The sequence below is a fragment of the Nannobrachium achirus genome (assembly GCF_963921795.1).
Source record: "Nannobrachium achirus genome assembly, chromosome: 8".
In the NCBI taxonomy this organism is placed as follows: Eukaryota; Metazoa; Chordata; class Actinopteri; order Myctophiformes; family Myctophidae; genus Nannobrachium; species Nannobrachium achirus.
The window spans coordinates 5,552,856-5,579,173 of record NC_137817.1 but is presented as its reverse complement, the minus strand read 5'-3'; the positions used below and the strand labels follow the sequence as shown (position 1 = coordinate 5,579,173).

Genomic DNA, 26,318 nt, shown 5'->3' with positions numbered 1-26,318 from the left:
TCAAGGCAGCCTTTAAAGAGTCCAGTGTTGGAGCATGGCGAATATCCATCGGGAGAGAGTTGCACACTTTATGCACAGGGTGGGGGATTTCTGCTGATGTTCTGATATGTTCGGAAGCAAGCACGTGCACACATAGACATCAAAGGGGGCTTGAGCCACTACCCTTTTACCCGTCTGTAAAAAACCGCCCCTTCCAGAACCATGAATGCAGTTTTCACTAGGGTGAAAGAAATGCAAATGCCCCCTCTTTCCATGCCATACCTGAAGGCAGCATTCAAGAGAATTGCCTTGTCCAAACTCTCATGAACCTGAATGCATGCATCTTATGTTGAAAGAATTGCCCTCTCTGTGTAGAAATCAATACCGTTACGCCACATCTCCAGTATGGTATCAGTGTGGTATCAAGCACCGAAAATAGCCGACCTCCAAGCTCACAACGCGTCGCAGCGCGGCGCGTCGTGAGCTTGGAGGTCTGCTATTTTCAACATTTCCACCAAAAGGCCCCTTTAGGAGGTTCAGCCCCTGCCTCTCAAACATTCTCGGCACGTCCCTGTTCGGAAGCCTTTCCGTTTCTAAGCGAGCAGCTTACAGGAGCTAGCGGAATGTACCGCCTATATGGCCCATTATCACAGCTCGTTCGTCAAAGATATATTTAGGGATAATCCCACACACATTATTGTTAACTTTGGCTGAGGACCGTATGGGTTTGGTTCCTATGGGAGTCCCTCAGACTGCCTCCCTGATAAGGATGGGATGATTCATTCACAGTATAGTACATAGAGGCACCCTGGGGACTTTACATACAGTCAGAGAGAGAGAGAGAGAGAGAGAGAGAGAGAGAGAGAGAGAGAGAGAGAGAGAGAGCGAGGCAGAGAGACAGAGAGAGAGAGAGCGAGAGACACAAACAGACAGGGCCGTCGCACCAAATTCTGGGCCCTGGGTACAAGGATTGACTGCGGGCCGACCCATGAATGTTCTTCATAGTCGAATCTATTTAGACTGGCAACGCATTATTACGCGTCATTTTGTGCTTCGACTATTGAAAAATAGCAGATCTACAAGCTCACAGCATGGCACTGTGAGCTTGTAGAATTGCTATTTTTGAAAAATCGTGAAAATTTGAATTTTGACCCGATTCTATAAGTGTCTTTTGAATCCTTCCAAGTTTTTTTTTTTTAAATGTATTTCTATGTCAGCAATCTGGCACGGTGAGCTTGTAGATCTGCTATTTTTGAAAAAAATCATGAAAATTCGTTTTTTTGAAAAACCTATGTTTCTAGGTCAATGGTGCTCAAACTTCTTCATGTGAAGGACCCCCAAAATGATATGTATTTGGCCACGGACCCCGCATCTCTCTTGAGTTACAGATGTTACATAATATTCAAAGATTTGCACACATTTTCACGACTTTTCAAAAATAGCAGATCTACAAGCTCGCAGCGCGGCACTCGGTGCCGCGCTGTGAGCTTGTATATCTGCTATTTTTCAATAGCTAAAGTATAACATTAATTAAGGCCCCTCCAACTTGGGCCCTAGTAACTCAGTCCCACTCCCCCCCCCCCCCCCCCCCTTGTGACGCCCCTGCACACAGAGACAGCGAGAGGATGAATGTGTAACAGACACAGATACAGATCAACTGTGAGAATGTGTGAGAACAGTGGAGCTGAGAAACTGTGCAGTGACAAGCTGACGTGAACAACTGTCGAGTTTGGTAAAGCAGACAAACTCCGTTTGCCGGTTCTTCTGCCTCCACATGCGTCATGGGTAGGGATATGACATTGTTCACACACTGGTGTGTAAACACAAGCAGTGTTGATTTCCTCGACTAAAACTATGACGAAAGATTTCGTCTACTGCGTTTTGTTCACCGACTGAAAACTAAATAAAAACTAAGCTGTGATGACTAAAACGAAGACTAAATATATTGACAATTTCGTCAACAAAATAAAAACTAGACTAAAACGTTAGGGAGGGACTCGTGGAGAAGAGAGTCACTTTATGTTTGGTTGCTCTTCAGGTGTTGCGTGCTGAAAATAGAGGATCTACAAGCTCACAACGCGTCGCACACAATCAAGTGTAAAATCAGTCATTGCGATGCCATCAAGGCCTGCCAAAATACATCCCAGTTGACTAAATCAACTGTAGATTTAGTCGACTTGGGGGCGCCCGCTGGCCTACTGGTCCAGGCGCATACCACATAGGCATGGATGCCTGGTGGCGTCGCCGGTTCGATTCCGGGTCCGGATGACCTTGGCCGCATGTCACTCCCTGTCTCTCCCCCCATTTCCTGTTAGTCTACTGAAGCCCCCCAAAAAATCTTAAAAAATAAAAATAAAAGATTTAGTTGACTAAAATTAGACTAAAACTAAAGCTTTTCGGGTGACTAAATTATGACTAAAACTAAACCAGATACTGAAAAAAAAAACAAAAAAAACATACTGTATATGTATTATTTATATATCAAACGCAGGGCCCGTGGCCTAATGAATATCAAAATGGGGTCCTTGACATGAAAAGGGTGTTTTAAAGCATTTGCCATCCATGCATTTCATATTTCAATATTTAATAGGCCTAACCTATAGTCAGGCCTAAATCAGAAATTAGCCTACAAAAACAAATATGTTGCTACATACTGTACATGTACTGTAAGCCCCTCCCATACACTACAATGTGTACCCGGCCTGAATGGGTTAACATGTTTGTAAATATTAAGACGCATTCAAGCACAGTCAAACAAAACCTTTTATTAATCTTTTAATAACAAAGTATAGACGTGTTCATGGATTATGACAGATGAGGTTCACGGAGGGGTTAAACCACTTAAACCCCTTATGGTTGACCGGTGTCCATCAGGGCTCCATACTCGAATGTTCCGTTTTCTGTTAACGGGGGAAAGCTTTCGCAGGAAAAGCAGGGTCTCCAGCCGTCTCTCCTACTCTTTAATAAACTGAAAATACATGTTCAGATAGGCTGCACATTTTCAGCCAATCAGGAGAGTACCCATTTATCAGCTTACAGTGTTACAGTTCCAACTTTTGTCTGCTCATTTCTTTGTGTCATCATCTCTTCCAAATTCACTTGGTATCGCGACCTGAACATGTGTATTTCACAATATCCCAAAAAAATTACGGACGATATCTGGTCTCATATCATGAAATCAATATAAAAATACCAATATACTACCCAGCCCTATGGGTAGGATCTACACTTTACGGACTGTGGCTTTAACACAAAATGAACACAAAATTAAAAGAAAAAATATTTACACTATGGACGCTTCAGTGATTAGAGCTATAAAACTAATTAATAAAACCTGGGAATAAATTCCTTACGAAACAATTTCTTCACCAATGTGTTCGTAAAGGTGTCTAACATATCTAACAAAGTTTGAAATTCAAAATCCATAGGAGAATCTTTGAGAGCTAGGGTAACTTTGGGTCTCTTTCACTTCACTGTACTATACACTATACTATAAAGGAAGGAATGACTCCCAAAAACATATGCTTTAAGTGGGATGTGAGGGGTCTAACTAGGTGTTTTTAATTATTCTGAATCCATTGCAAGTATTTGTTTTGCACGAAAAACATTCCTTGGGATAAAAACAGCCCCCCAAAACGATGGTTTAGTTATGAGTCACAGTTGTGTGGGGTCCAGATTCTCCAAGGGATGTTGAATTTCAATCTTTGTTAGATATGTCACTTGACACCTTTACAAACACATTGGTGTAGAAATCGTTTCGTAAGGAATTTATTCCCAGCTTTCACAGATATTCTGAAAATATTCCCGGACTATACCTGAAGAGAGAGAGAGAGAGAGAGAGAGAGAGAGAGAGAGAGAGTGTGTGTGATCAGTTAGTCATGTGACTTGGTGCAGTCGAATGGTTTCCACCACTGTGATCAGTTAGTCATGTGTCTTGGTACAGTCGAATGGTTTCCACCACTGTGATCAGTTAGTCATGTGACTTGGTGCAGTCGAATGGTTTCCACCACTGATCAGTTAGTCATGTGTCTTGGTACAGTCGAATGGTTTCCACCACTGATCAGTTAGTCATGTGTCTTGGTACAGTCGAATGGTTTCCACCACTGATCAGTTAGTCATGTGTCTTGGTACAGTCGAATGGTTTCCACCACTGATCAGTTAGTCATGTGTCTTGGTACAGTCGAATGGTTTCCACCACTGATCAGTTAGTCATGTGTCTTGGTACAGTCGAATGGTTTCCACCACTGATCAGTTAGTCATGTGTCTTGGTACAGTCGAAGGGTTTCCACCACTGATCAGTTAGTCATGTGTCTTGGTGCAGTCGAATGGTTTCCACCACTGATCAGTTAGTCATGTGTCTTGGTACAGTCGAATGGTTTCCACCACTGATCAGTTAGTCATGTGTCTTGGTACAGTCGAATGGTTTCCACCACTGTGATCAGTTAGTCATGTGTCTTGGTACAGTCGAAGGGTTTCCACCACTGTGTGTGATCAGTTAGTCATGTGTCTTGGTGCAGTCGAATGGTTTCCACCACTGTGATCAGTTAGTCATGTGTCTTGGTACAGTCGAATGGTTTCCACCACTGATCAGTTAGTCATGTGTCTTGGTACAGTCGAATGGTTTCCACCACTGATCAGTTAGTCATGTGTCTTGGTACAGTCGAATGGTTTCCACCACTGATCAGTTAGTCATGTGTCTTGGTACAGTCGAAGGGTTTCCACCACTGATCAGTTAGTCATGTGTCTTGGTACAGTCGAAGGGTTTCCACCACTGTGCGAACTGAAGGACCTTCTTCCTCTGGTCGTCAAAGTTCTCCCTGATGGGCTTCCTCCAACGCCGGGGCTCCAGGTCCATCATCCCTCCTACGATCTCCTGAAGGGAGAGAGAGACACCCAAACGTTACCTTCTTGCTAGGGGTCAGGGACTTGCAGAGAATAGCGACCTTAACTCATTGAATGCCATTTCAAGATGGCCCCCAAGTACCAGACTGCCACTATCCTAGATTTCTAGTGCACGGATCAATTTTTAGTGCACGGATCGTGCACGCCCATGCACCATATATGCATCATATCTGTAGTACTTTTTAACAGCTTTCAAACAAAAAAATCCGCTTGGAAATCCGTTCAGGCATTCATGAGATAGAAGCCTTCAAAGTCAGACAAAACAAACACTGCCACCTTCCAAATTTCTAGTGCACGGATCAATTTTTAGTGCACGGATCGTGCACGCCCATGCCTAGATCATGCACCATATGTGTAGTACTTTTTAACAGCTTTCAAACAAAAAAATCCGCTTGGAAATCCGTTTAGGCATTCATGAGATACAAGCCTTCAAAGTCAGACAAAACAGCCATTTTTGACATTTTGAAAGATGTGTTTGTTATGGGGCTAAACATGCAATTTCGCAATTGCGATCATGCCTAATACATTTGAGGCATTTTTAGAAATTTTTTTATAAAAAAATTTTTTGAAAAAAAAAAAAATATTTATTTTTTTATTTTTTTTCAAAATGGCTTCCAACTCGGGAAACTCGGGCTGTGGCAGCCTGGGAGTACTGTAATAACTCGTGAAACTCGTGCCTTGGCAGTCAATGAGTTAAGCTCGACGATTTTCAGGACGGCAACGCCAGGCAGACTACGGCTGCTATGACGTAATCGCCGTAGCGGTCAAAATGGTTAAGCAAAGCCTTGGCGGGCGACGGGTTCCCACCCCTTTCACTGAACGCTTTGGTTCCCATGGCGACGCGTACACGCAGCAGACGGAGTAGGCGCTACGTGGGAAGGGACCTTCTGCCGTAGTAGAGACGGCTGCAGCTACGGCAGGTTTATCTATCGAGCGCGGATCATTTCGGGTTACCGTTGTCATCTGCCGTTGCCGTTGCGTTGCTTAAACTGGCTAATGTTAGAGAGGCAGGGGCTGAAACTTCCCAAACGGCCTTTTGGTGGAAGCCCCGAAAATAGCAGACCTCCAAGCTCACAACGCGTCGCGCTGCGACACGTTGTGAGCTTGAAGGTCGGCTATTTTCGGTGTGTGAAACCACACTGAACTAAGCATAATCAAGTTGATACTGGAGATGTGGTGTAACAGCATGGATTTCCACAAAGAGAGGGCAATTCTTTCAACATAAGATGCTGCATTCAAGTTCAGGAGAGTTTGGACAAGGCAATTCTCTTGAATGCTGCCTTCAGGTATGACATGGAAAGAGGGGCGTTTGCATTTCTTTCACCATGGTAAAAACTGCATTGCTGGTCCGGAGAGGGCAGGTTTTTTTTTTTTTAAAGATGAGTTTTTGGGGCTTTTTATGCCTTTATTTGATAGGACAGTAGACTGACAGGAAATGGGGAGAGAGATGGGGAACGACACGCGGCAAAGGTCGTCCGGATCGGGAACCGAACCGGCGACGCCAGCAGGCATCATAGCCTAATATGTGGTATGTGCCTTGACCACCAGGCTATCAGGCGCCCCCAAAAGGGCAGTTTTAAAGACAGATAAAAGGGCAGGGGCTCAAGCCCCCTTTGATGTCTATGTGTGCACGTGCCTGCTAGGGGTGTAAAGATATAGTAACTGAATCGAAAAATCGCTTTCAATTTGCAATGATCTACTATATCGATATGCAAAAGCAAAATATCGTACCGTTTTGTATCGTATCGTTTTACAAGGCAGATAATTGATAACGAAACGTTTTGCAATGCAAATAATCGATTGTATGGAAACTAAGTATGTTGCGTTGTATTTAGCAATTTTAGGAGGGAAAATAAAAAAGAGGGGTCTAATTACTTTTTTTTTTACTAATTCCATTCCATAGCTACTCTTGGTACATCGTGTGTAATCTCTGTGTTCATGTCAAGGTGCAGGTTTGTCCATATGTGTTGAAATATAATGTCCATGTATTTGCTAGAGAATCACAGTGTTTACTTATTTATATCCATAATAATAGATTATAGACACATGTTCACATATTTAATTTCTTTGCAAAATAGTTACTATATCAATTTTGAATCGAATCGTATCGCCATGAACCGTATCCTCCATGTATACTATAGTATCGTCTACCACATATCGTGATGCGTATCTTATCGCTATTAACTCAAAAAAATACCCCTTTGTACCCCTTCCCTGCCATGCCCGAGGAACCCGAAGATTTAATAAGCTTTAATTAAAAAGAAATAATTTATCGAAGCGGAACTAAAATAGGCCGGAACTAATGCTCCGGGATCGGTTTCTACACTGACACATTATGGAGACGGACCTATTAACCGGAAGCCGAAACCGGAAGCAGGATGGATCCAGCCTCTATCCAGCTGTTAGCTTTCTTTGTATACAAAACGGCTTACAGACGGAGAACTTATTGATCAATTGAAAAAATCTAAAAGGAGTTGAGAAGCTGATGGAATACGCGAACACACGATGCATAGCTGTGTCCGATCACGCACGATGGGAACTGGATTAGCGCCGCGTTAACAGGTAGGAGAAGCCAGCAGTGAAAGACATAGAAAATAGAAATATCTCCGGGCTCCTCGGCCGTAAACTACGAATGAGTTAAATGTATCGTTACACCCCTACTTCTCGCCTTCTTTCAACACAGAAGATTCAAGTCACTGACTTGCGTAAACAAACAAACAAGCACAAACACACAGAGACGGTCAAAGGTGTGAGCAGAGCACTGACCTTCCCAAAGTAGTGAGGGAACTTGTGCTCGTTCTCAATGACATGAGCGAAGCCGCCCTGGAGGCCGAAGTCCACCGCGAAGTAGGGTAGACCTCTAGGAACCTGGAGATGACACACACACGCACACGCACACGCACACACACACACTCTTAGGGATGTGACGATATGAAAATTTCATATCACGATTATTGTGACCAATGAAACAGCGATTTACGATATTATCACGATAATCAAAATATCTCCAACATCCATTATCCTGGGGCGGAACATTTTGCCCCAAAAAAATAGCACATCTAAAAGCTCACAACGCGCCGCAAACGCTCGTAGATCGTCAAGACATTTAGTAGAGAGTGTAAAAAAGACTGTATCAAGTATGTATATTATAAGTATACTTTACCAATAGAGAGTTTAAATGGCACCGGATATGCAGCTGGGCAAATAAAAGGTGAATTGATCCCAGTGCATGACGGAGGACGATTTCACGATAGATTAAATCTCCACGATACGATTATCGTGGGTGTTTTTTTATCACGATAAACGATAATATCGCTTATTGTCCCATCTCTACACACGATAATGCAATATCAGAAGGCAGCTCAGAATGTGCAGGAGAAGAGAAGAGAAGAGAAGAGAAGAGAAGAGAAGAGAAGAGAAGAGAAGAGAAGAGAAGAGAAGAAATGAACGATTAATGATTTAACGATGAAAGATGACTCACAGCTTGGCGGATATCTTTCTTTGAGAGCTCCACCAGCTTCTTGTTCATGGCCCACTCCTCATCACTCTCCAAGATGGCTTTCTGTAAACACACACACACACACACACACACACACACACACACACACACACACACACACACACACACACACACACACACACACACACACACACACACACACACACACACACACACACACAAACTTTAGGTTTTGCTATATTAGGAATGGTATTCTTGCCTTTGTTTGCCATTTCTAACCCCAACGCTGGAGATATAGTCAGTTGCACGCCACATGTTGCTGTTGCAATCAACAAGCTCACAACGTGTTGCACTAAGTATAAATCAGGGACACGTCTATCTATAATCCCTAAGACTAACATCTAAATCAGTGGTTCTCAACCTGTGGGTCAGGGGGGGGGGGTCCCCAAATTATTTTGGGGGGTCTCCAGATGATTAACTTCATGTGCAATGTTGTTTTCTCACTCAACACTAAACAAACCAACATAAAGTTTAAGTGTATAGCACATTTCTAAAGTGACAAATCAAGGACTTTTTAATGCCTCTGAAATGACAAATTAAACATGGGCCAAAAATGTCAAATATTAGAGGCAGAAATTAGAACCGTGATGTACAACATGTAATGCCTCAACTCTTAGTGCTCGTCAGGGTGGTGGTGGTGGTGGGGGGGGGGGGGGGGGTCCCCAGTTAAAAAAAAATATTATTTTGGGGGTCACGGCCTGAAAAGGTTGAGCACACTGATCTAAACTAATCCTAAACCAAACCCCAACCTGAATCTTTTCCTGAAGCTACCATTTCTCTTGTGAGGACCTGGGAAATGCTCATCACAATGTCTAGCTCTCCATTTTGCTACTATATGTGTGGCCCTCACGTCGCAAGCATTATAATACAAGTACACAAGTACACACACAACATTTCATTGAGCCACATTCATTCAACTCTAGTGAATGAAACTAACCCTCTTAGACTCTGAGTGCCATAGTTTTGTAGATGTTCGGAGACTATGGCCAAGGGAGCCAGTAGTTCGAATTCAACAAGAAGCAAACCTGGAACTAAAGGTTCCTATGATTGGCCGCTAGTTGCGCTGTTCTGGTACCAACAGCAATATGTTCGCCATAGGACTGCATTCATTTTTACACTTTACATTAGACTTTCTTGCCGTAATAAACATTGGCATAAATTAGGGATGTGAAAAAAAAAAAACTCAACTCAAAAATCGACTCATGCTCACCATTTTTTTTTTTTTTTTTTTTTTTCCTAAAGTTTCCCCCCAAAAATGTTTTAATCTAGCCTGGTTCAGAACCGGAATCGCTAGCCACACCCCTTTAAAATTTTGTTTTGGCGATTCAGGGAGTCTTCCCAAAGTAGTGAGGGAGCTCGTTCTCAATGACATGAGCGAAGCCACCCTGGAGGCCGAAGTCCACCGCGAAGTAGGGTAGACCTCTAGGAACCTGGAGATGACGCGCGCACACACACGCACACACACACACACACACAAACACACACACACACACACACACACACACACACACACACACAGTACCTTGAAGTATATGGGGGCCATGTCCCCCAGCTCTCGGGGCAGAGGGATGCACTCCAGCACCATGTGTTGCCTCCTGCGTGGGTTCATGTGTGTCTCCATGAACACACAGTCCATCTCCTGGGCCTCGAACACGCGCACCAGCGCACGCCGGAACAGCTGGGAGCACAGAGAAATATACATCAGACCAAAGTAGTAGAGTCTGTGCCGTCAGTTCAGCAAAAGCTAAGGTATGTCAACATGACTGGTGTCTTGCACGCGTGCCATACCTTAGCAACAGGCATGATGCATTTATTTTAAGAAGAACATTGAATTTTTTCCCCCTGTATCCAATACGGGGCGGCATTGGCTCAGGGGTAGAGAATTCATTAGAACACGGATGGTTCCCGAAGACTCTTGTCTTGTCGAAGAGTCCTTGAGCAAGACTCTGAACCCCTAGTTGCTCCCGATGAGCAGGTTGGTGCCTTGCATGGTTTCCTCTGCCATCGGTGTACGAATGTGTGTGTGAATGGGTGAATGTAATGCACAATCTCTGTAAACGCCTTGGATAAATGCACTATACAAATGCAGCATTTACCATTTACCATACCCAATTGACACCCCTGAGTAGAGTCCGGGGGGAGGGGAATTCTAAAAATTCTAGATTTTTAACAAATCTTTTCTTCTGCAGGTCCCTGGCATAAAAGCTTTTCATTTGTGGCGGGGGGGTCAGTGGCCAAAATACATATCAATTTGGCGAAAAAACCACTGGTCTAGAAAGAATTTTGCTTCTCCATTTATTTGAGGAACAATTGCAGAAAATTGCAGATCCACAAGCTCAAATATCGCCTGTCGGCTCTATTTTTGGAAAGTTTCCATATTATGGCTTGTTTTGGCCACCTTATTTGTTTTGTAAATTTGTTTTTTGTACATTATTTACAGTATTTAGTCATTTCTTTAGTATAATTAAGTTATTTGTCAAATCTGCCTGGTGCTATTTTCGTTTACAAAGCCTAAAAAAGGCAAACAGAAATGTAATTTAGATTGATTTATGTTCCAATAGTCAATGCCTAAAACACGATGAAATTATTTGTACAAGAATTCCTTGTTCCTTGATGGCAACAGCGTGTGTGTGTGTGTGTGTGTGTGTGTGTGTGTGTGTGTGTGTGTGTGTGTGTGTGCGCGCGCGCGCGTGAGACAGGAGTCTCATGCTGATTGGCCAACCTGCATTTCGGTCCAGACGTCCTCGTCCAATCCGGTGGCAGAGCAGTGGTGCTGCAGAGGACAGATGAGACAGTGGCCCTCTGCCATGGACACCCCCGCAGGCAGGCTGAGGTACACCTGGACACACACACAAATCTTAATGTGCATTCATATTTAACTCATTGACTGCCAAGGCCCGAGTTTCCCCGAGTTATTACAGTACCCCCAGAATTTTTTTTTTTTTTTTCAAAGATTTTTTTTCTTTTATTTTTTTTCTTCAAAAATGCCTAAAATGTATTAGGCATGATCGATCGCAATCGCGAAATTGCATGTTTAGCCCCATAACAAACAAAATCTTTTTTGTTTGTTTGTTTACATTTGAAGACTTTGAAGGCTTTTATCTCATGATGAATGCCTGAACGGATTTCCAAAATCCGTTTGAAAGCTGTGAAAAAGTACTACACATATGGTGCATGATCTAGGCATGGGCGTGCACGATCCGTGCACTAAAAATTGATCCGTGCACACGAAATGTAGGAACTTGGCAGTGAGGAACTTGGGGGCCATTTTGAAAAGGCAATTAATGTGTTAACAAGAAATTCTTGAACACAAACAATGGTAGATGCACACACTTGGGAAACTCAACAACAATATTGTGTGATGCAGTGGAACAGACGTGGCATTTTATTCAAAAAGACACACACACATGTGTGACATTTGCTATATACAGGGGTTAAAGCAAAAAATAATCCCAAGACGGAAATGTATTTTTGCTAGATAGCGTACCTGCTGTTTACATGGTGTAAAACTCCAGTGACTTCCATTATTCCCGTGATTTCATATTTTGGACACTGCTATCCATACAGAGCGAATTCCATAACTTCACCGTTAAAATCCGTAGTACTTTGAGTCACGAAGTGACACATTATGAGCTTGCACATCTGCACGTCATGCACACAACACAGCCACACACCAGGGCTAAAAGCTAAGCTAGCTGAGGCTATGGCTAACGCTTGGACCTTGACTTGGTGTGAATGGTGTCAAGTTACAGCAGGTGCATGGGCAGCGGCAGCGGCCAGCCTGTTGCACATCTGAGCAGCGCATCTTCACACATAGTCACACACATAGTCACAATTTTAAAATAATTCACCCTGGGAGGGATGAATTGTAATTTGGAGATCACTTGACTTTACTAGCAAGTATTATGCTTAAGATTTCGGTCATGTTATTAACATGTTATTAACATCGCGGCCATGGCTACTACACCCCCCACTCCCTTTATTATTTCTTTAGCAAATCTGAATTGATCTCATAAATGGCCCCTAGGGAAATCCGTCCCCAGGACGGAGAACTTTAACCCCTGTATATAGTCTTTTTTTATTGGCATAAAATATTTTCTATATACATACATTCATGAAACCACCTGCTGATCACCTGTCAGCATTGAGCAATTTTTTTTTATAGGGGGTAAAAGTTTGGGTCCCATTAACACCTTCTAAGCCTGGCCGTACTCCCTCGGACTTCCTACTGGGTCCCATCAGCCACACGTCTATTCCCGGACTTTTGATATAAATTATAATAAAAAATAAAAAAAACATCGGAAATTCTTCTCTGTGTCTTTTTGGAGCGATCTGAAAGGGTTAATATGCTCTGACAGTCATTTTCTGGTGCTGGGTGTGATACTCCTAATATCCAGCAGGCCACGCCGTTGACTCACATTCTGGATGGATGGCTGGCCAGGAGGAGCCTCATCCTCTCCCCAGTGTTGAAACTCAGCAAGAAGCTCAAACAAGATGGCTGGTCTTTGTCTCTGTTCGTGGATCGCGGTTTCAATCACGTTCGGGCGCCGCTTCTCTATCGCTCCTTTCCCTGCTTCGCCGCACGTAAACGAATGGAATTGATCTCCCCTCCGCCTCGCCAAAGTAAGATCGCCGACCTCTGCAGGATGAATATGTACGCTGTGTCGAGCACTCCAGTACGTGTTGTTATCATGTGGGCTTTGTTTTTTTAAAACATGTTTGTAAATAAATGGCTTATTTCTTCGGCGCTACCTCTGTTCAGAGGGTTCTGCCGCGGCTTGCAACGTGTTAACTTTACTATACAGGAAAAATATATACAAAATTAGAAGCAGTCCTCTTCCAAGCACAGGTCTCCACCAGGTCAGCTATGTTATTGTGGCCTCCTGGTGGCGCTAAATGTGAAAAGGATGCCATGTCTTCTTTGGCCTTTAAAGGAGTAGTTCACCCCCAAAATGATTTTTTTTCTATTGTTTAGTCACGCCATGGAGACTAGAGTTCAATAATATTTTTAGGTTTTTGTTGCATTCCAAAGACAAAAATGTGATAACAATAAATTCACCCCCATTGATTCCAATAGGGGTAAATTTACTCGAATCAAATTTTTGTCTTAGGAATGCGACAAAAAACAAAAAATATTATTGAACTCTAGTCTCCATGGCGTGACTAAACAATAGGAAAAAAAACATTTTGGGGGTGAACTACTCCTTTAACGGTGACACTGCATGCATGATTTGAGGCATTTTGATCCAAAAATTAATTTGGCAAAAGTCGACCTGCTGGTGGCGCTATAACAGGCCAATGTGAAAAGAGTCAGGGTTTCCTGCAGCGCTTTATTGGCCAGGGGGGCCACCCGGCCTAAGATCTGTAGCACCCTGCCAAGAGACAAGAGTCAACTTCTCCTCTTATGTTAAGGGCAAAAATAAGAATTAGTCTAAAATAAGGGAATTAATTTAAACAAATTAAATTAATTAATTAATTAAAATATGTCGGCACACGCGCCAGAGACCTCCCCTACTTTTTCCTGCAGGAAACCCTGTGTAATTTGTTCCTTGACCTAGTGGGAATGTGTGTCCAGGATGGACGGACAGGGGCGAAAACATACTCTCTCCCCATGCCTTTCGGCTGATGGAGACAATACATTTGTTTTAAGTGGCATGTGAGGGGTCAAACTAGGAGTTTTTCATGATTCTGAAGCCATTGCAAGCATCTGTTTTGCATGAAAAACATTCCTTCGGCTAAAAACGAACCCACAAAAAATACTATATACCAACTTTCACACTTTAGCCAAATAATATCAAACCTTCTATGTGTTCTAGAGCTATGAAATCTGTGTTCTAGATCTATACATTCTGTGTTCTAGATCTATACTTTCTATGTGCTTTAGTTCTATATTTTTATGAATTCTGAATGAATGAATGATTTTGTCTGGAGGGCCAAATTGTCATGTGAAGCTTGACCAATCCTCAATGGGACATGTACGGGACAGACAAAGCCACTCCTTGAGAATCTATGGGAATCCTCAAAAAAAAAACATGTACAGGACAGACAAAGCCACTCCTTGGAAGCGGCTTTCACCGCTTCAAAAAGGCCCCTAGGCTGCCGGACTACTATGGACTAGAACTAAATCCAAATTTGCTGTTGAAATGAATACTGCGGTGACTGTGTATGACTGTGTGTACCTTGCTCCCGATGGCCACTAGGAGGTGCTTCTGCAGCTCCTGGCTGTTGAAGCAGTGAGGACACTTGTCCATGGTGGCGGCCAGCCGCCGGTGCTCCGCCACCGCCCGGCTCCTCATCCTGTCCTCCTCACGGCCCTCGCCCTCCCGCTGCGCCGAGCTCGACACGAACATGTCGTCCAGGGTGTAGTTGTCTCCGTCCGTCTTCCCCATCATCTGAGAGGAGGAGGAGGAGGAGGAGAGGGAGTAGGAGGAGGAGGAGGAGGAGGAGAGGGAGGGGAGAGGAGGCACGTCACGATTTAAATTAACTCATCCAGTGCACGGAATCTCCACATGAGGGCGCCCAATGGCCAGAGAATCCACCATAGACATACGCTGTATATGCACAAGCCGTGCGCAGCCATGACGCGCCTGAACACTTTCCTTTGTGTCATGAACAGGATGAAGTTAGCTTGAAGTTAGCTATTGGCTACCACTCATTTTAGAAGCCCAATTTTCGGCGATTTAGCCGTGATTAAACCTTGCGCCCCTCATAGAAAGGCATAGAACAGAGAAAATGAGCTCTAAAGATCCTGGATTGCATTGGAGTGGACGGCAAATATCGGCGGTGCGACGCTCTCGCGGGCCGATGTAAACAAATCGCGGCCGGCGGCTGGCTCGAAAATTTAGCCCAGTGCTTCGGTAAGGCCTCTGGGTGTTTAAATAATTTTATATAAAAAGCCGAACTAGTTCGGGATCGGCACACCGGCCGATCAAAAGGCCGAAATAAAGCCGAACTAGTTCGGGATCGGCGCAAAAATAGTTTAAAAAAAAAGGATTTAGGCCACATTCTCATAATCTAATTCGGTTTAGTCGTGCGAACGTGAGGGGTGAAGTTACCACATTCTTGCATATTTAATTGATACGTTTGCGCTCACACTGCACTTTGTCATCCGAAACAAGGAATAACTGAGTCCACGTCTGTCCACGGGACATGTATGTATCCAAGCTGCATAATAATGCCTCCTCCATCTCCCTGTGTTTATTAATTATTCAAGTTCAACTCACGATGTAACAGCGCAGGACCCCCGCAAAATTGCGGCACAGGCGTTAGCCTATTTATCTGCGGTCGGAAACGGGCGATAAAAAAATAAAACCAGCGGCGGCCGGAGGGACTCGCAAAATCTACCAGCAATAAACCAGACAGCAAATACTTTAGCAAGATATGAATATCTACGAAGAGGAGAACGTCAACATCTCTCTCTCTCTCTCTCTCTCTCTGCCCCTCGTCTTGCCCTCCCTGGCTCCCTCCCTCTCTGCGCTCCGCCCGTAAAGCGTCTCCATTTGGACATGATTTGGCACAGAGAGAGAGAGAGAGGGGGGGGCGTGAGCGCGAGCAAGGGCGAGAGACCCACACATCGGCCTATATGATATTAGGCCTATAGCCTATATATGATATACAATAGTGACTCCGGTGGCACTTTCCTTTTATCTGACTGTGAGCAACTCATCACAAATAATACACTATGCGTGATCGAGGGAGCGGTGATCAGAAATTAAATCAATGAGGGGAGGGGGCGGCCAGCATGGACCTTTAATGTGAGCGGACGGTCTGGAGGGGGATTTATTAACCTTTTAAATCTAACTATGGATTTAACCCACACATGGCTCTATATACCACAATGTTTCATTGCCTGTATTTGAGACGGATGGATTCACACCAACAGTGACGCGTTTGCTGTAGCGAATCGAAACCACTGTTTTTTTGTGGATTCGCATTCGTTTCTTTGATTCGAAAAAGAATACGGATGCGTCTTTACACATGCCCAAACGTTGTGTATTTTCCGACAATACGTTACAGGATTCGTTTTAATCGCAAAAAAAACGTGCCTGTGTGAATGCCGCCTTAGATCGATTCAAACGGAACAATTTAACTTGATTTCGGGAAAAAAAATTAACCCCCCTCTTTGTCATTCAAGTGTATCACAAAAGTAGCTAAAATCAATGTGATGTATATAAAAAAAAGTAGAATTGTATTATTATTACAACATACAGTTTGTATGTTAAGTGATAAATGATACCATAAAATGACTTTTATATTTGGTATTGTACGTTTTGATGACAATACTTTTGTACTTTACCTGTAAGTAAAAGTAAAATGTTGAATTAACTAACTACTAGTAAGACACCTGAGGGTGGAATGCGACCTCAGGGTGACATGACTATCTGGCCAACCACAGCGTTTCTCTGACGATTCTAGTTGTTGTCATTCTGGGGGGAGTTTGTTCATGTTTTTGTGAGGGTATCAACCCTAGGAGACACAGGGAGAACATGCAAACTCCACACAGAAAGGCCCTATCGCCAACCCCACCTATGGTGTGAGCGATAGGGACTAAACATGGAGATGTGGAGAACACTATATATGGAGATAGTCCAGTCCATCATGTCATAATGGACTACCATCATAGAAAGTAGCCATTGTTAGGCCGGAGTCAATGGCTGTCTGTCTGACTGTCTGTAGAGGAAGTGATGTCACATGACATACTTTTTATGCCAATATATGAGTCATTCTGTACCACATCTCCATGTTTAGGCCAAACAGGTTCGCTCCATTTCGTTGTCAAGCTCAATGTTGGGCATTTGGACCTATACATGGAGAAATTGAGCGAATCTGTTTGGCCTAAACATGGAGATGTGGAGAACACTATATATGGAGAAAGTCCATTTCATCATGTCATATGGGACTACCGTCATAGACAGTAGCCATTGTTAGGCCAACTCAATGGACTGAGTCACAGTGATGTAACACTGAGTTATGCCACGGGCCCGTAGCCAGTCAGAGAGGGGCAAAGGGTGACGTCATAACATCGGGGCATATATAAGGGCCACGAGAGGGGCAGTTTATGCCCGTAGCATAGCATATCGTCGTTGTCAGTCAGTCAGACAGACAGCCATTGACAATGGCTACTGTCTATGACGGTAGTCCCATATGACATGATGGACTGGACTATCTCCATATATAGTGTTATCCACATTTTGTGTAGCCGCCCCGTACAGGAAGTGATGTCACAACTCGCTGACATCACACTGACATCACTCCCGTACAGAAGGAAGGTTACGGAAGGAAGGAAGGTCACTCAAGCGACACGGTTTTTCAGAGTATATGCGACCTTCGGTCGCAATAAGATATGTGCTCAGTCGAGTGTCATCTCCGCCAGGCCGGGTGGGACTCCATAATTGGACTAGACTGATGTCATCATCATGACATCAGTAATTAAAGGCCAGTGTACCAATATAAGTGTCAGAACACATAATATAACTGTATTTAACAACACTTGAAGAGGCATTGTTGTCTGTTTGAGAAATGTTGAGGTGGACCGTATGTGTGAAGGAAGGACTAACAGAATACTATAATGCTTCTGTTCCTGTGGGCCCCAAGGTTTACTTCTTTGGTCAGATTGACGATGATACACGAAAGAAGAAGATGGATGTGCACATCTTCAACACAGTGTCCTTACGCTGGAGGAAGTTGTCCCCAGTGACAAATGGAAAAGGAGAGGTTCCCTCCAGGCGCTGGGACAACACAGCTGTACTGATACAGGATATCATTTACATCTGGGGGGGCTCTAGTGGTTTCAGTATACCATCCTGCAACATTCTTTATGCATTTGATGTTGACACCCACAGGTGGTTGAAGCCCAAGGTACCAGGGACTGTTCCAGAGGGGAGGTTTGGTCACTCAGCCTGTGTCTCTGGGAAGCTCATGTATGTCCATGGAGGATACAGCTACCAGATGTCTGTATGCACTAATGACATCTACAAGTTGGACACCACCATAATGGTCTGGTCTTTAATTAACACCAGAGGAAATCCACCACCTGTTTCATACCTTCACTCTGCCACCATCATCGGGACAAAGATGTTTGTATTTGGGGGCTGTGACGAGGATGGGAATGGAGACTACAACAGCATCAGAGTGTTTGAAACAGAGACCAACTGCTGGCTGAGCATGCCTTCTGCACAGCTCCTTAGAGAACCACCATGCTGTCATTCAGTCTTTAGCTACAATGGAGAGCTGTACATGTTTGGTGGCAACAACAGGAACCAGAACATAAATGATCTGTGGAAATTCAACCCAGAAAATCTCACCTGGAAGAAGTTTGAGCCCAAGGGAAAAGGCCCTGATAGGATGAGAGGGATGTGCTGTTGCATGGTGGGAGATCGTATCATTCTCTTTGGAGGATACGTCTATGGATCATACTACACACCCAATGACCTGTACATCTTAGACTTGAGTCCTAGTCTGAAGTCATTATGCAAGCTAGCAGTTATTCAGCTCAGTGTGGAGCAGTCGGGGCTCCCACACGACATCAGGTGGGAACTGGCAGCCATGACTAAGAACAGTAGTGGACAAAGTAACATGTGACTGTAAGTGTGAGAGAGCTGGTGACTAACTAACTATATTTAGGGGCGGCATAGCTCAGGGGTAGAGAAACCGTTATTAGAACACGAAGGGTTCCCAGTTCGAATCCGGGCTCCCCCTGAGTTAATGTCGAAGAGTCCTTGGGCAAGACTCTGAACCCCTAGTTCCTCCCGGTGAGTAGGTTGGTGCCTTGCATGGTTTCCTCCGCCACCGGTGTATGAATGTGTGCGTGAATGGGTGAATGTAATGCACAATCTATGTAAAAGCGCTTTGGATAAAAGCGCTATATAAATGCACCATTTACCATTTATATTGATTCTTTTTTTTGGGGGGGGGGGGGGGGGGGGACTTACGAATTATGTTGTGTCTGATACGAGCATGTAGATCTGATATTGTCACAATGATACAGATCGACTCAAACTAATATGTAACGCCAACTCCTACAATCCCAAGTGCTTGTCAGTTGTCAGGGTGGGGGGGTCCCCAGTTGAAATATGATTATTTTGGTGGTCGCGGCCTGAAAAGGTTGAGAACCACTGTGCTAGATGTATTCTCATTTTGTGCAACACTTGGGAGGCTCCCGGCGGGTGCGTGCGTGTGTGTGCGTTATCAACAGTGTGAGACAGCATGCAGAGTATTGGCGGCGCGGTGTCCGTTTCTACGTCACAATGCCTGTCACCGTGGCAACCAACCAGGCAGGCAACAGGTCTGAATCCTCTGCATGCGCGAGAGCAGCCAGCGAGTGACAAGACAGACGGACGGACGGACGGACGGACGGACACTCAGAAATCCATAATAACATAAATGAAGCTGCGTATGCACAGTCAAATCCTGGGTGTTAATGTAACCCTTAAAATGGATTGGTCCTTTACACCGGGGTTTCTCAACCACTGTGCCTGGGGACCTTTTTGGTGTGCCCCTGAGAAGGGTCAAGTGTGGCCCTTGAAACTGCTTGAAAGCCAGTATTGTATTTATCATTTTAAAGATGATTTAAACTAGTGAAAACAGCCGATCTACAAGCACACAACGCCTCACTACTGTTGTGCGACAGCCTTGTATGATGAAGCAGGGCTTTACTTTGCGAAGAAACATACAAATTTGAAACTTGGAGATACAAGGTTTCTTCCCGACAGTGACGATATTTACACCTCCGCATTATGTCGGTGTGCCCATGGATTCTTGGGACATGAAAAGTGTGCCCATGCACATGAAACACTGCTTTACAGGTCCACTTTTACACATATTATAACATCCGTGTCGGGCAGAAAACTCTAATCTCCATATTTCAAAGTCGAAATGCAATCAAAAATGTTTCAGCTCAATAATGAGTCGTTTACTCCTATGCGCAATGCCCAAAGACAGGCAGTGTATGCCAGTGGTTCTCAACCTTTTCAGGCCATGACCCCCGAAATAATCATATTTGAACCGGAGACCCCTGGCACCCTGACGAGCACTGAGTTGAGGAATTTTGTATAAGACGGTTTTATTGTGAAAATAGACGATCTACAGTACATGCTCACAACGCCTCGCTTTGCAAGGCGTTGTGTGCATGTAGATCTGCTATTTTCACAATTTCTGCCTGTGTATATTTGACAATTTGGCCAATGTTGAATTTGTCATTTCAGAGGTATTAACAAAATCAATAACCAAAGACAATGCATAGCTATTTTTTCCAGGACCTTCCAGGACCCTTGATGAATTCCAAAACTTTTCCAGTACTGGATTTTTTTTTTTTTTTCTAATTTCAAAATATTTCCAGGAATGTCATGACCGTGGGAACCCTGTGAAACAATTAAGAGCCCAAACCCCAGCCCCTAAACAGAAACGTCTTGCGTGATGACGAACATCAAGAAAATGTATAATTCAGGTGTCTGTGTCAATAAATGTCATCTACGTCAACGACTCCCCGCGAGCCGCTGGTTCGCGTGTCTCCCCCCCTTCCCCCGCCTCCCCGTTCGTCCTCTCCGCACAGCGGAGCCAGTCTGTAGCGCTGGCTTGCCTCTGTTCCAGCCAATCACAAGCTGCGGCCGACATCTGATGTCCTATGAACACAATTTTTTTTTCTGTAGGCGCTGCCTTGTCAGTCTATAGCACGACGCTGTGATACTGAGCGCCGATCGTCAGCCCCGCCCGTCTTTACATATTAATGTCTTCAAAGAGTTATGGACTGCCTACTTTTTGACCGTCAAATCACAGTCACCCAAGTGCTCTGTACCTCCTTTCTGTACCTCCTTTCTGTACCTCCTTTCTGGAGCGTTTTAGGAGGAACTGCGTCACTATATGGAAGTGGAGCGAGTGGAAAACTTGGTTTCATTGGGTCTTTAACTTTTGGTGTTTTTTTCGTAAATTAATGTGCTACTACACACCACAGCAGGGGTTCCCAAACGTTTTTGTCTCAGGGCACCCCATAATTATTATTTTTTTATCCGAGGCACCCCTACATTCACCTTATATTTATAACATATCATCGTTGTCTGGTGGAAACCTTGTGTGTCCAAAACCGTTCGTTTTGTATGTATCATCTATAAAATGTACTAAACTAGTGAAAACAGCCGATCTACAAGCACACAACGCCTCGCATGCTTGTAGATCGGCTGTTTTCACTAGTTTCGTGCGAGAGTCTTGTATGATGAAAGCTGGAGCTGGCCGGTTGTATGGAGAACCGGAAGGATTGGAGACTCCGATGGAAGCTCGTCTGAGGACGACCGAGAGAGATGAAGCAGGGCTTTGCTTTACCAAAAGACGTACACATTTGAAACTTGGAGATACGAGGTTTCTGCCCGACAGTGTCACTATTTTAGTGATTATGTTGCGAGGAAAACGTTGAGATAACAGCCATTTTGGTTAGAACTGACTGAAAATAACTTCAAGTTTAAAATGATACTAAATACTTCTGCAAGTGTCCAAATAAATTCCAAATATTATCAAATTATCTCACGGCACCCCAGGGTGCCCCGGCACCCACTTTGAAAACCCCTGCACTACAGCCTCGCACAAAAGTATCAAAAATAGCAGATCCGCAAGCTTGAGACGTGGCGTCAAGCAACTTGTTTGAGCCAAAATCTACACTGTATGTCTGAGATTGTCGTGTGCCAGGGACCCCCAGAAGAGAAGCTTTGTGTGTAAGTTTGTATAAGCTTGCAGTGAGCAATGGGCACCTGGCTAGCATGGAATAACCTTTTCACTCTTTGTTTGAACAGAAGGACAGACGACAGACAGATCTAAAGAGACAGAGAGAGAGAGATTACGCTGATAATGTGTAATGGAGGGATGGACATGCAACATAACCGGCACTACCAGGTGGAAACCTTGTATGACCAAAATGTTTAAATAAAAGGGAAAAAAATAACTTGTGTTCCAATGCAGTTGTTCTCAACCTGTGGGTCAGGACCCCCAGGGGGGTCCCCACAATAATTTTGGGGCCCCCTAGATGATTAACTTAATGTGCAACATTGTTTTCTCTCTCAACAGTAAACAAACCAACATACATTTTAAGTGTATAGAGGCGTTGTGAGCATGTAGATTGGCTATTTTCACCATAGAACTGTGTTATACAAAATGTAGCTCTTAGCGCTCGTAGGATGGGGGGGTCCCCAGTTAAAATATGTTTATTTTGGGGGTTGCGGCCTAAAAAGGTTGAGAACCACTAGTGGCGTTTCCATAAAGCCGATGTTTGCGCATTAAGGCTTTTGTGCATGAATCTTTTAACCCTTTGTAAGCCACGGGGAGCCCCTTAATGTTAAAATCGTACTATATCGGACTTCCTAGGGGGGGAGGGGCAGCCACGTCGTCTTTTCCCGTACTTTCCCGTATTTACCGAAATAAATGATTTTCATCTGAAAATCGGCGATCGTCTAACCTTCCCTAGTCACCACTCGTGCATCGATAGCTCATGGCTGGGCTGACATGAAGCAGAAGTGATGTCATTGGCCTTTCCTTTTCCAAGGCATATTCCCCCATTCGGTTACTGTCTGTACCCTGGTGCTTCTACAGCAGCCATGCTAGGGGCTATGCTAGCGAAAATTTTCAGTTCTGCTCTTGAGTCACACATGGATTATTTGCGGGGACATTTACGTGAAGGGATCGCACACGCGAAACGCACAGGGAGATCGATGATCGGCCAAAACCCCCATTCTATCCCAACGGAGATCGAGAAAATCACGGTGAGCTAATGACCTGGAAAAAAAAGAAAAAAAGAAAAAACAACGGCGCTGTCCAAGAAGTAGGGGCGGCGGGCTCATGTTTATAAACATAATATTATGTCTCAGATCACAATACAATAATAGAAATTTCACGGCTAATCTACCAACCACCATTCTATTTCGGACGGCAAAGTGTTAAAGGAAACACTTCAAAATTCAAATAAACTTTCATTATTCGCAAAAACATTTATGCGCTTGGAGGAGGTGGATTTTGAGGCTTTATCGAAAAAACTAAATGCGCAAAGGGAAATGGAAACACTAAGCGGATGGGTTTTTAATTAAAATGCATTGAACTCGCATGATATCGATTTGGCTGAAGGGAGCTCCTAACTTGTTGGCGCCGTGTTCCCAACTGCTGCACCTTGCATCGGATGTTTATTTTACGGCGCTGTTGTGTGCAAGCCTCGTCCGTCACATCACCCAAGTAAATCCTGGCTAACACTTCGTTCGTCGTCACAACGTGTTGCGTGCCAAAAGTGGACAATCTACAAGCAAACAGCACCTCACATGATCTGCGACATGTTGTGAGCTTGCCAATCAGCCACCTTCCGGACATGGAAACTTGCAGGATGAGACGTCGATTTGGGGCGGACAAAACGTCACGTCTCGGGTTTGGTCTGAAAAAAATAAAAAATAAATCTGCCCGATCCCAGCTCTGTGCACTGTGTGCAGGCCCGCGGGAAATCATTTACAGCAGTGGATGGAAACAGGCTAAATTCGCTTTTTCTTTTTCCGAATTTTTGACAATTTGCTTCTTATTTTCGAATAAGGTTTATGGAAACGCAACTACTGTTCCAATGGATCCAATATAGCCATTTAATCACAAGCTCTTGTTAACTCATTTCCCACGATCCCCGTCGAAACCGGAGATTTCCCGCTGTACCACTCTGCGATGCCCGTAGATCCCGGAAATGTAATTAGCTTTAATCATTATGAAACAATTAAAAGTATGATCGCAGTATATGGCCGTTTCGGAGTCTTAGGCCCGCCTCCTAATTGTATCCGGCCGTATTTCCTGTTCTGACCGGATCTAGGTTTCCGTATCCTGTCCAAGCCCCAATCGTAGCTTCTGTCCCATAAGTTTGCATTGTAAACAGAGGAAGGAGCTGGACGGTCATATCATCGTCTTTTTTCACACGTTTTTTTTTTATTTGATAGCTGTTTGATTCTTGTGCCCGCCTGGCATATGATCCGCGCACATATCGTCTGCTATGTGCGCGAACGTGTCCACGTGTTACCATAGCGCACAGCTGGCCGTTTCCAATGTTTTTTTTTTTATGTAAATACTGGCGGATACAGCAGGATACTGCCTGGCAACGGATTTGTCTATTCCAATGGATTTTTTTTTATTCGAAAGCTGTCATCTTGTCTACCGGTCTACTACATGAGTCGCGCACAGATCATGCACTATGCGTGCACGTGCCCACGTTAAAAGGTAAGGACAATTTGTCAGGAAAACAGTTCAGCCTATGTTTAAAATCATAGTTCAGTATAGTATAAAGCCCACGCACAAAGCAGATCTACAAGACCACTGTAAAAATAGCCAATAGTTCAAGCTCACAGTGATCTAGATAGTGTAGTACATGTATAGCAGTGATTAGAGGTGGTGTATTTACAGATGTCTCGCCATAGCAACGCTACGTGTATTTTTAGTGTCCCAGGGTTGCGGGCACAGTATGTGCGTGTAAATACTGTATGTATGTACACTGGCAGGGGTGTCGCACCACATTCTGGGCCCTGGGTACAAGGATTCAATCATATTATAAAAAATAGCAGATATACAAGCTCACAGCGCGGCACCGAGTGCCGCACTGCGAGCTTGTAGATCTGCTATTTTATCTATCGTGAGTCTGAATATCTTTCTGAATATCTGAATATCCTTCTAATGTTTTTTGAAAAACCTAAGTTTCTATGTCAGTGGTGCTCAAGTCATGTGAAGGACCCCCCAAAATGTGTATGTATTTGGCCACGGAACCCCCATCTCAAAATATGTTTAGACTTTTCAAAAATAGCAGATCTACAAGCTCGCAGCGCAGCATTTTTCAATAGCTAAAGTATAAAATAATGAGGGCCCCTCCACCTTGGGCCCTAGTAACTCAGTCCCACCCCCCACCCCCATCCCCCATTGTGACGCCCCTGTACAATGTACACGTGTGTGAATAAGACAGACAGACAGAGAGATAGTTGAGAGATAGAGGCAGAGACAGATAAGATGGGGAAAAGTGTACAAAGACCTAAAACGGAAAAGGAAAACACACAGACACACACGCATGTGGATCTCTATGCGAGCTGCAGACGTGCGTACAGAGATTCTGTGTGTTTATTTTAAGATATGGAAGTCAATGTGGCTGTGGTCATGCTCAAACCTTAACCCAAATAGTGTCTGTCGGCTAGAAACCTCACATATTATCCAAAACTAATTCAAATTCAAAAACATCAAATGTAGCAGATCGACAAGCTCGAAACTCGGTACGATTTTGTGGATCTGCTACGTTCGTGTGACGCTATAGTGTGATCTAGTAGGACGTTCATTTACAAAAACAAATATGGACATAAGGGGTTTCTTTTAGTGTTCCTCCACCCACGTCATCAGCACCCACACCCTAGGTGGGGTTGGCGATGGGGCCTCTCTGTGGTGAGTTTGCATGTTCTCCCCGTGTCTCCTTGGGCATAGGCCCTCACACAAAAATATGCAGTAGTCCTGGTTACTATATACTACCCCTAGCCAGCCGGGTGCTCCCCAATGTCCCCTGGCGCGGCAGCGGAAACCAGGACTACAGGTTAGGTAGTCACCGGGTGAGAAAAATTGGGTTGCAAAAATCGTGGGCTAAAAAACATAAAAAAAATAAAAAAAGAGGTTTCTTTTACAAAAAAAATGCAGTTGGAAATAATAGATGGATATTTTTTTATAAAATTGCAAAGGTAAGCTACTTTTATGGCATTAACTCATCTGCTGCCATTTAACAATACCTTCGTACTCTCATATGCCAAACTGTCTCCATAGACTTCCATGTAATTCATAGTGCACGGATCATGCACACCAATGCCTAGATAATGCACCACGTGTGTCCACATTGCTCACAGCTTTCAAACAAAAAAATCCGAATGGAAATCCGTTCAGGCATTCATGAGATAGC

The 26,318-nt window shown here is 44.0% G+C and overlaps 1 protein-coding gene across 1 annotated transcript in view; it reads right to left on the bottom strand.

Annotated features, from left to right (window-relative positions):
• Window positions 1-4,491: 4,491 nt before the first annotated feature.
• Window positions 4,492-26,318, bottom strand: part of cwf19l2 (CWF19 like cell cycle control factor 2) — a gene marked incomplete at its 5' end in the record, with an annotated part of 97,526 nt that continues 75,699 nt past the window's right edge. The window contains 6 exons of the mRNA XM_080731159.1: window positions 4,492-4,852; window positions 7,648-7,749; window positions 8,363-8,443; window positions 9,924-10,079; window positions 11,124-11,240; window positions 14,581-14,793. Coding sequence (XP_080587285.1) covers window positions 4,712-4,852; window positions 7,648-7,749; window positions 8,363-8,443; window positions 9,924-10,079; window positions 11,124-11,240; window positions 14,581-14,793 — 810 coding nt within the window. The 3' untranslated portion in view covers window positions 4,492-4,711. The remainder of the gene's footprint in view (window positions 4,853-7,647; window positions 7,750-8,362; window positions 8,444-9,923; window positions 10,080-11,123; window positions 11,241-14,580; window positions 14,794-26,318) is intronic.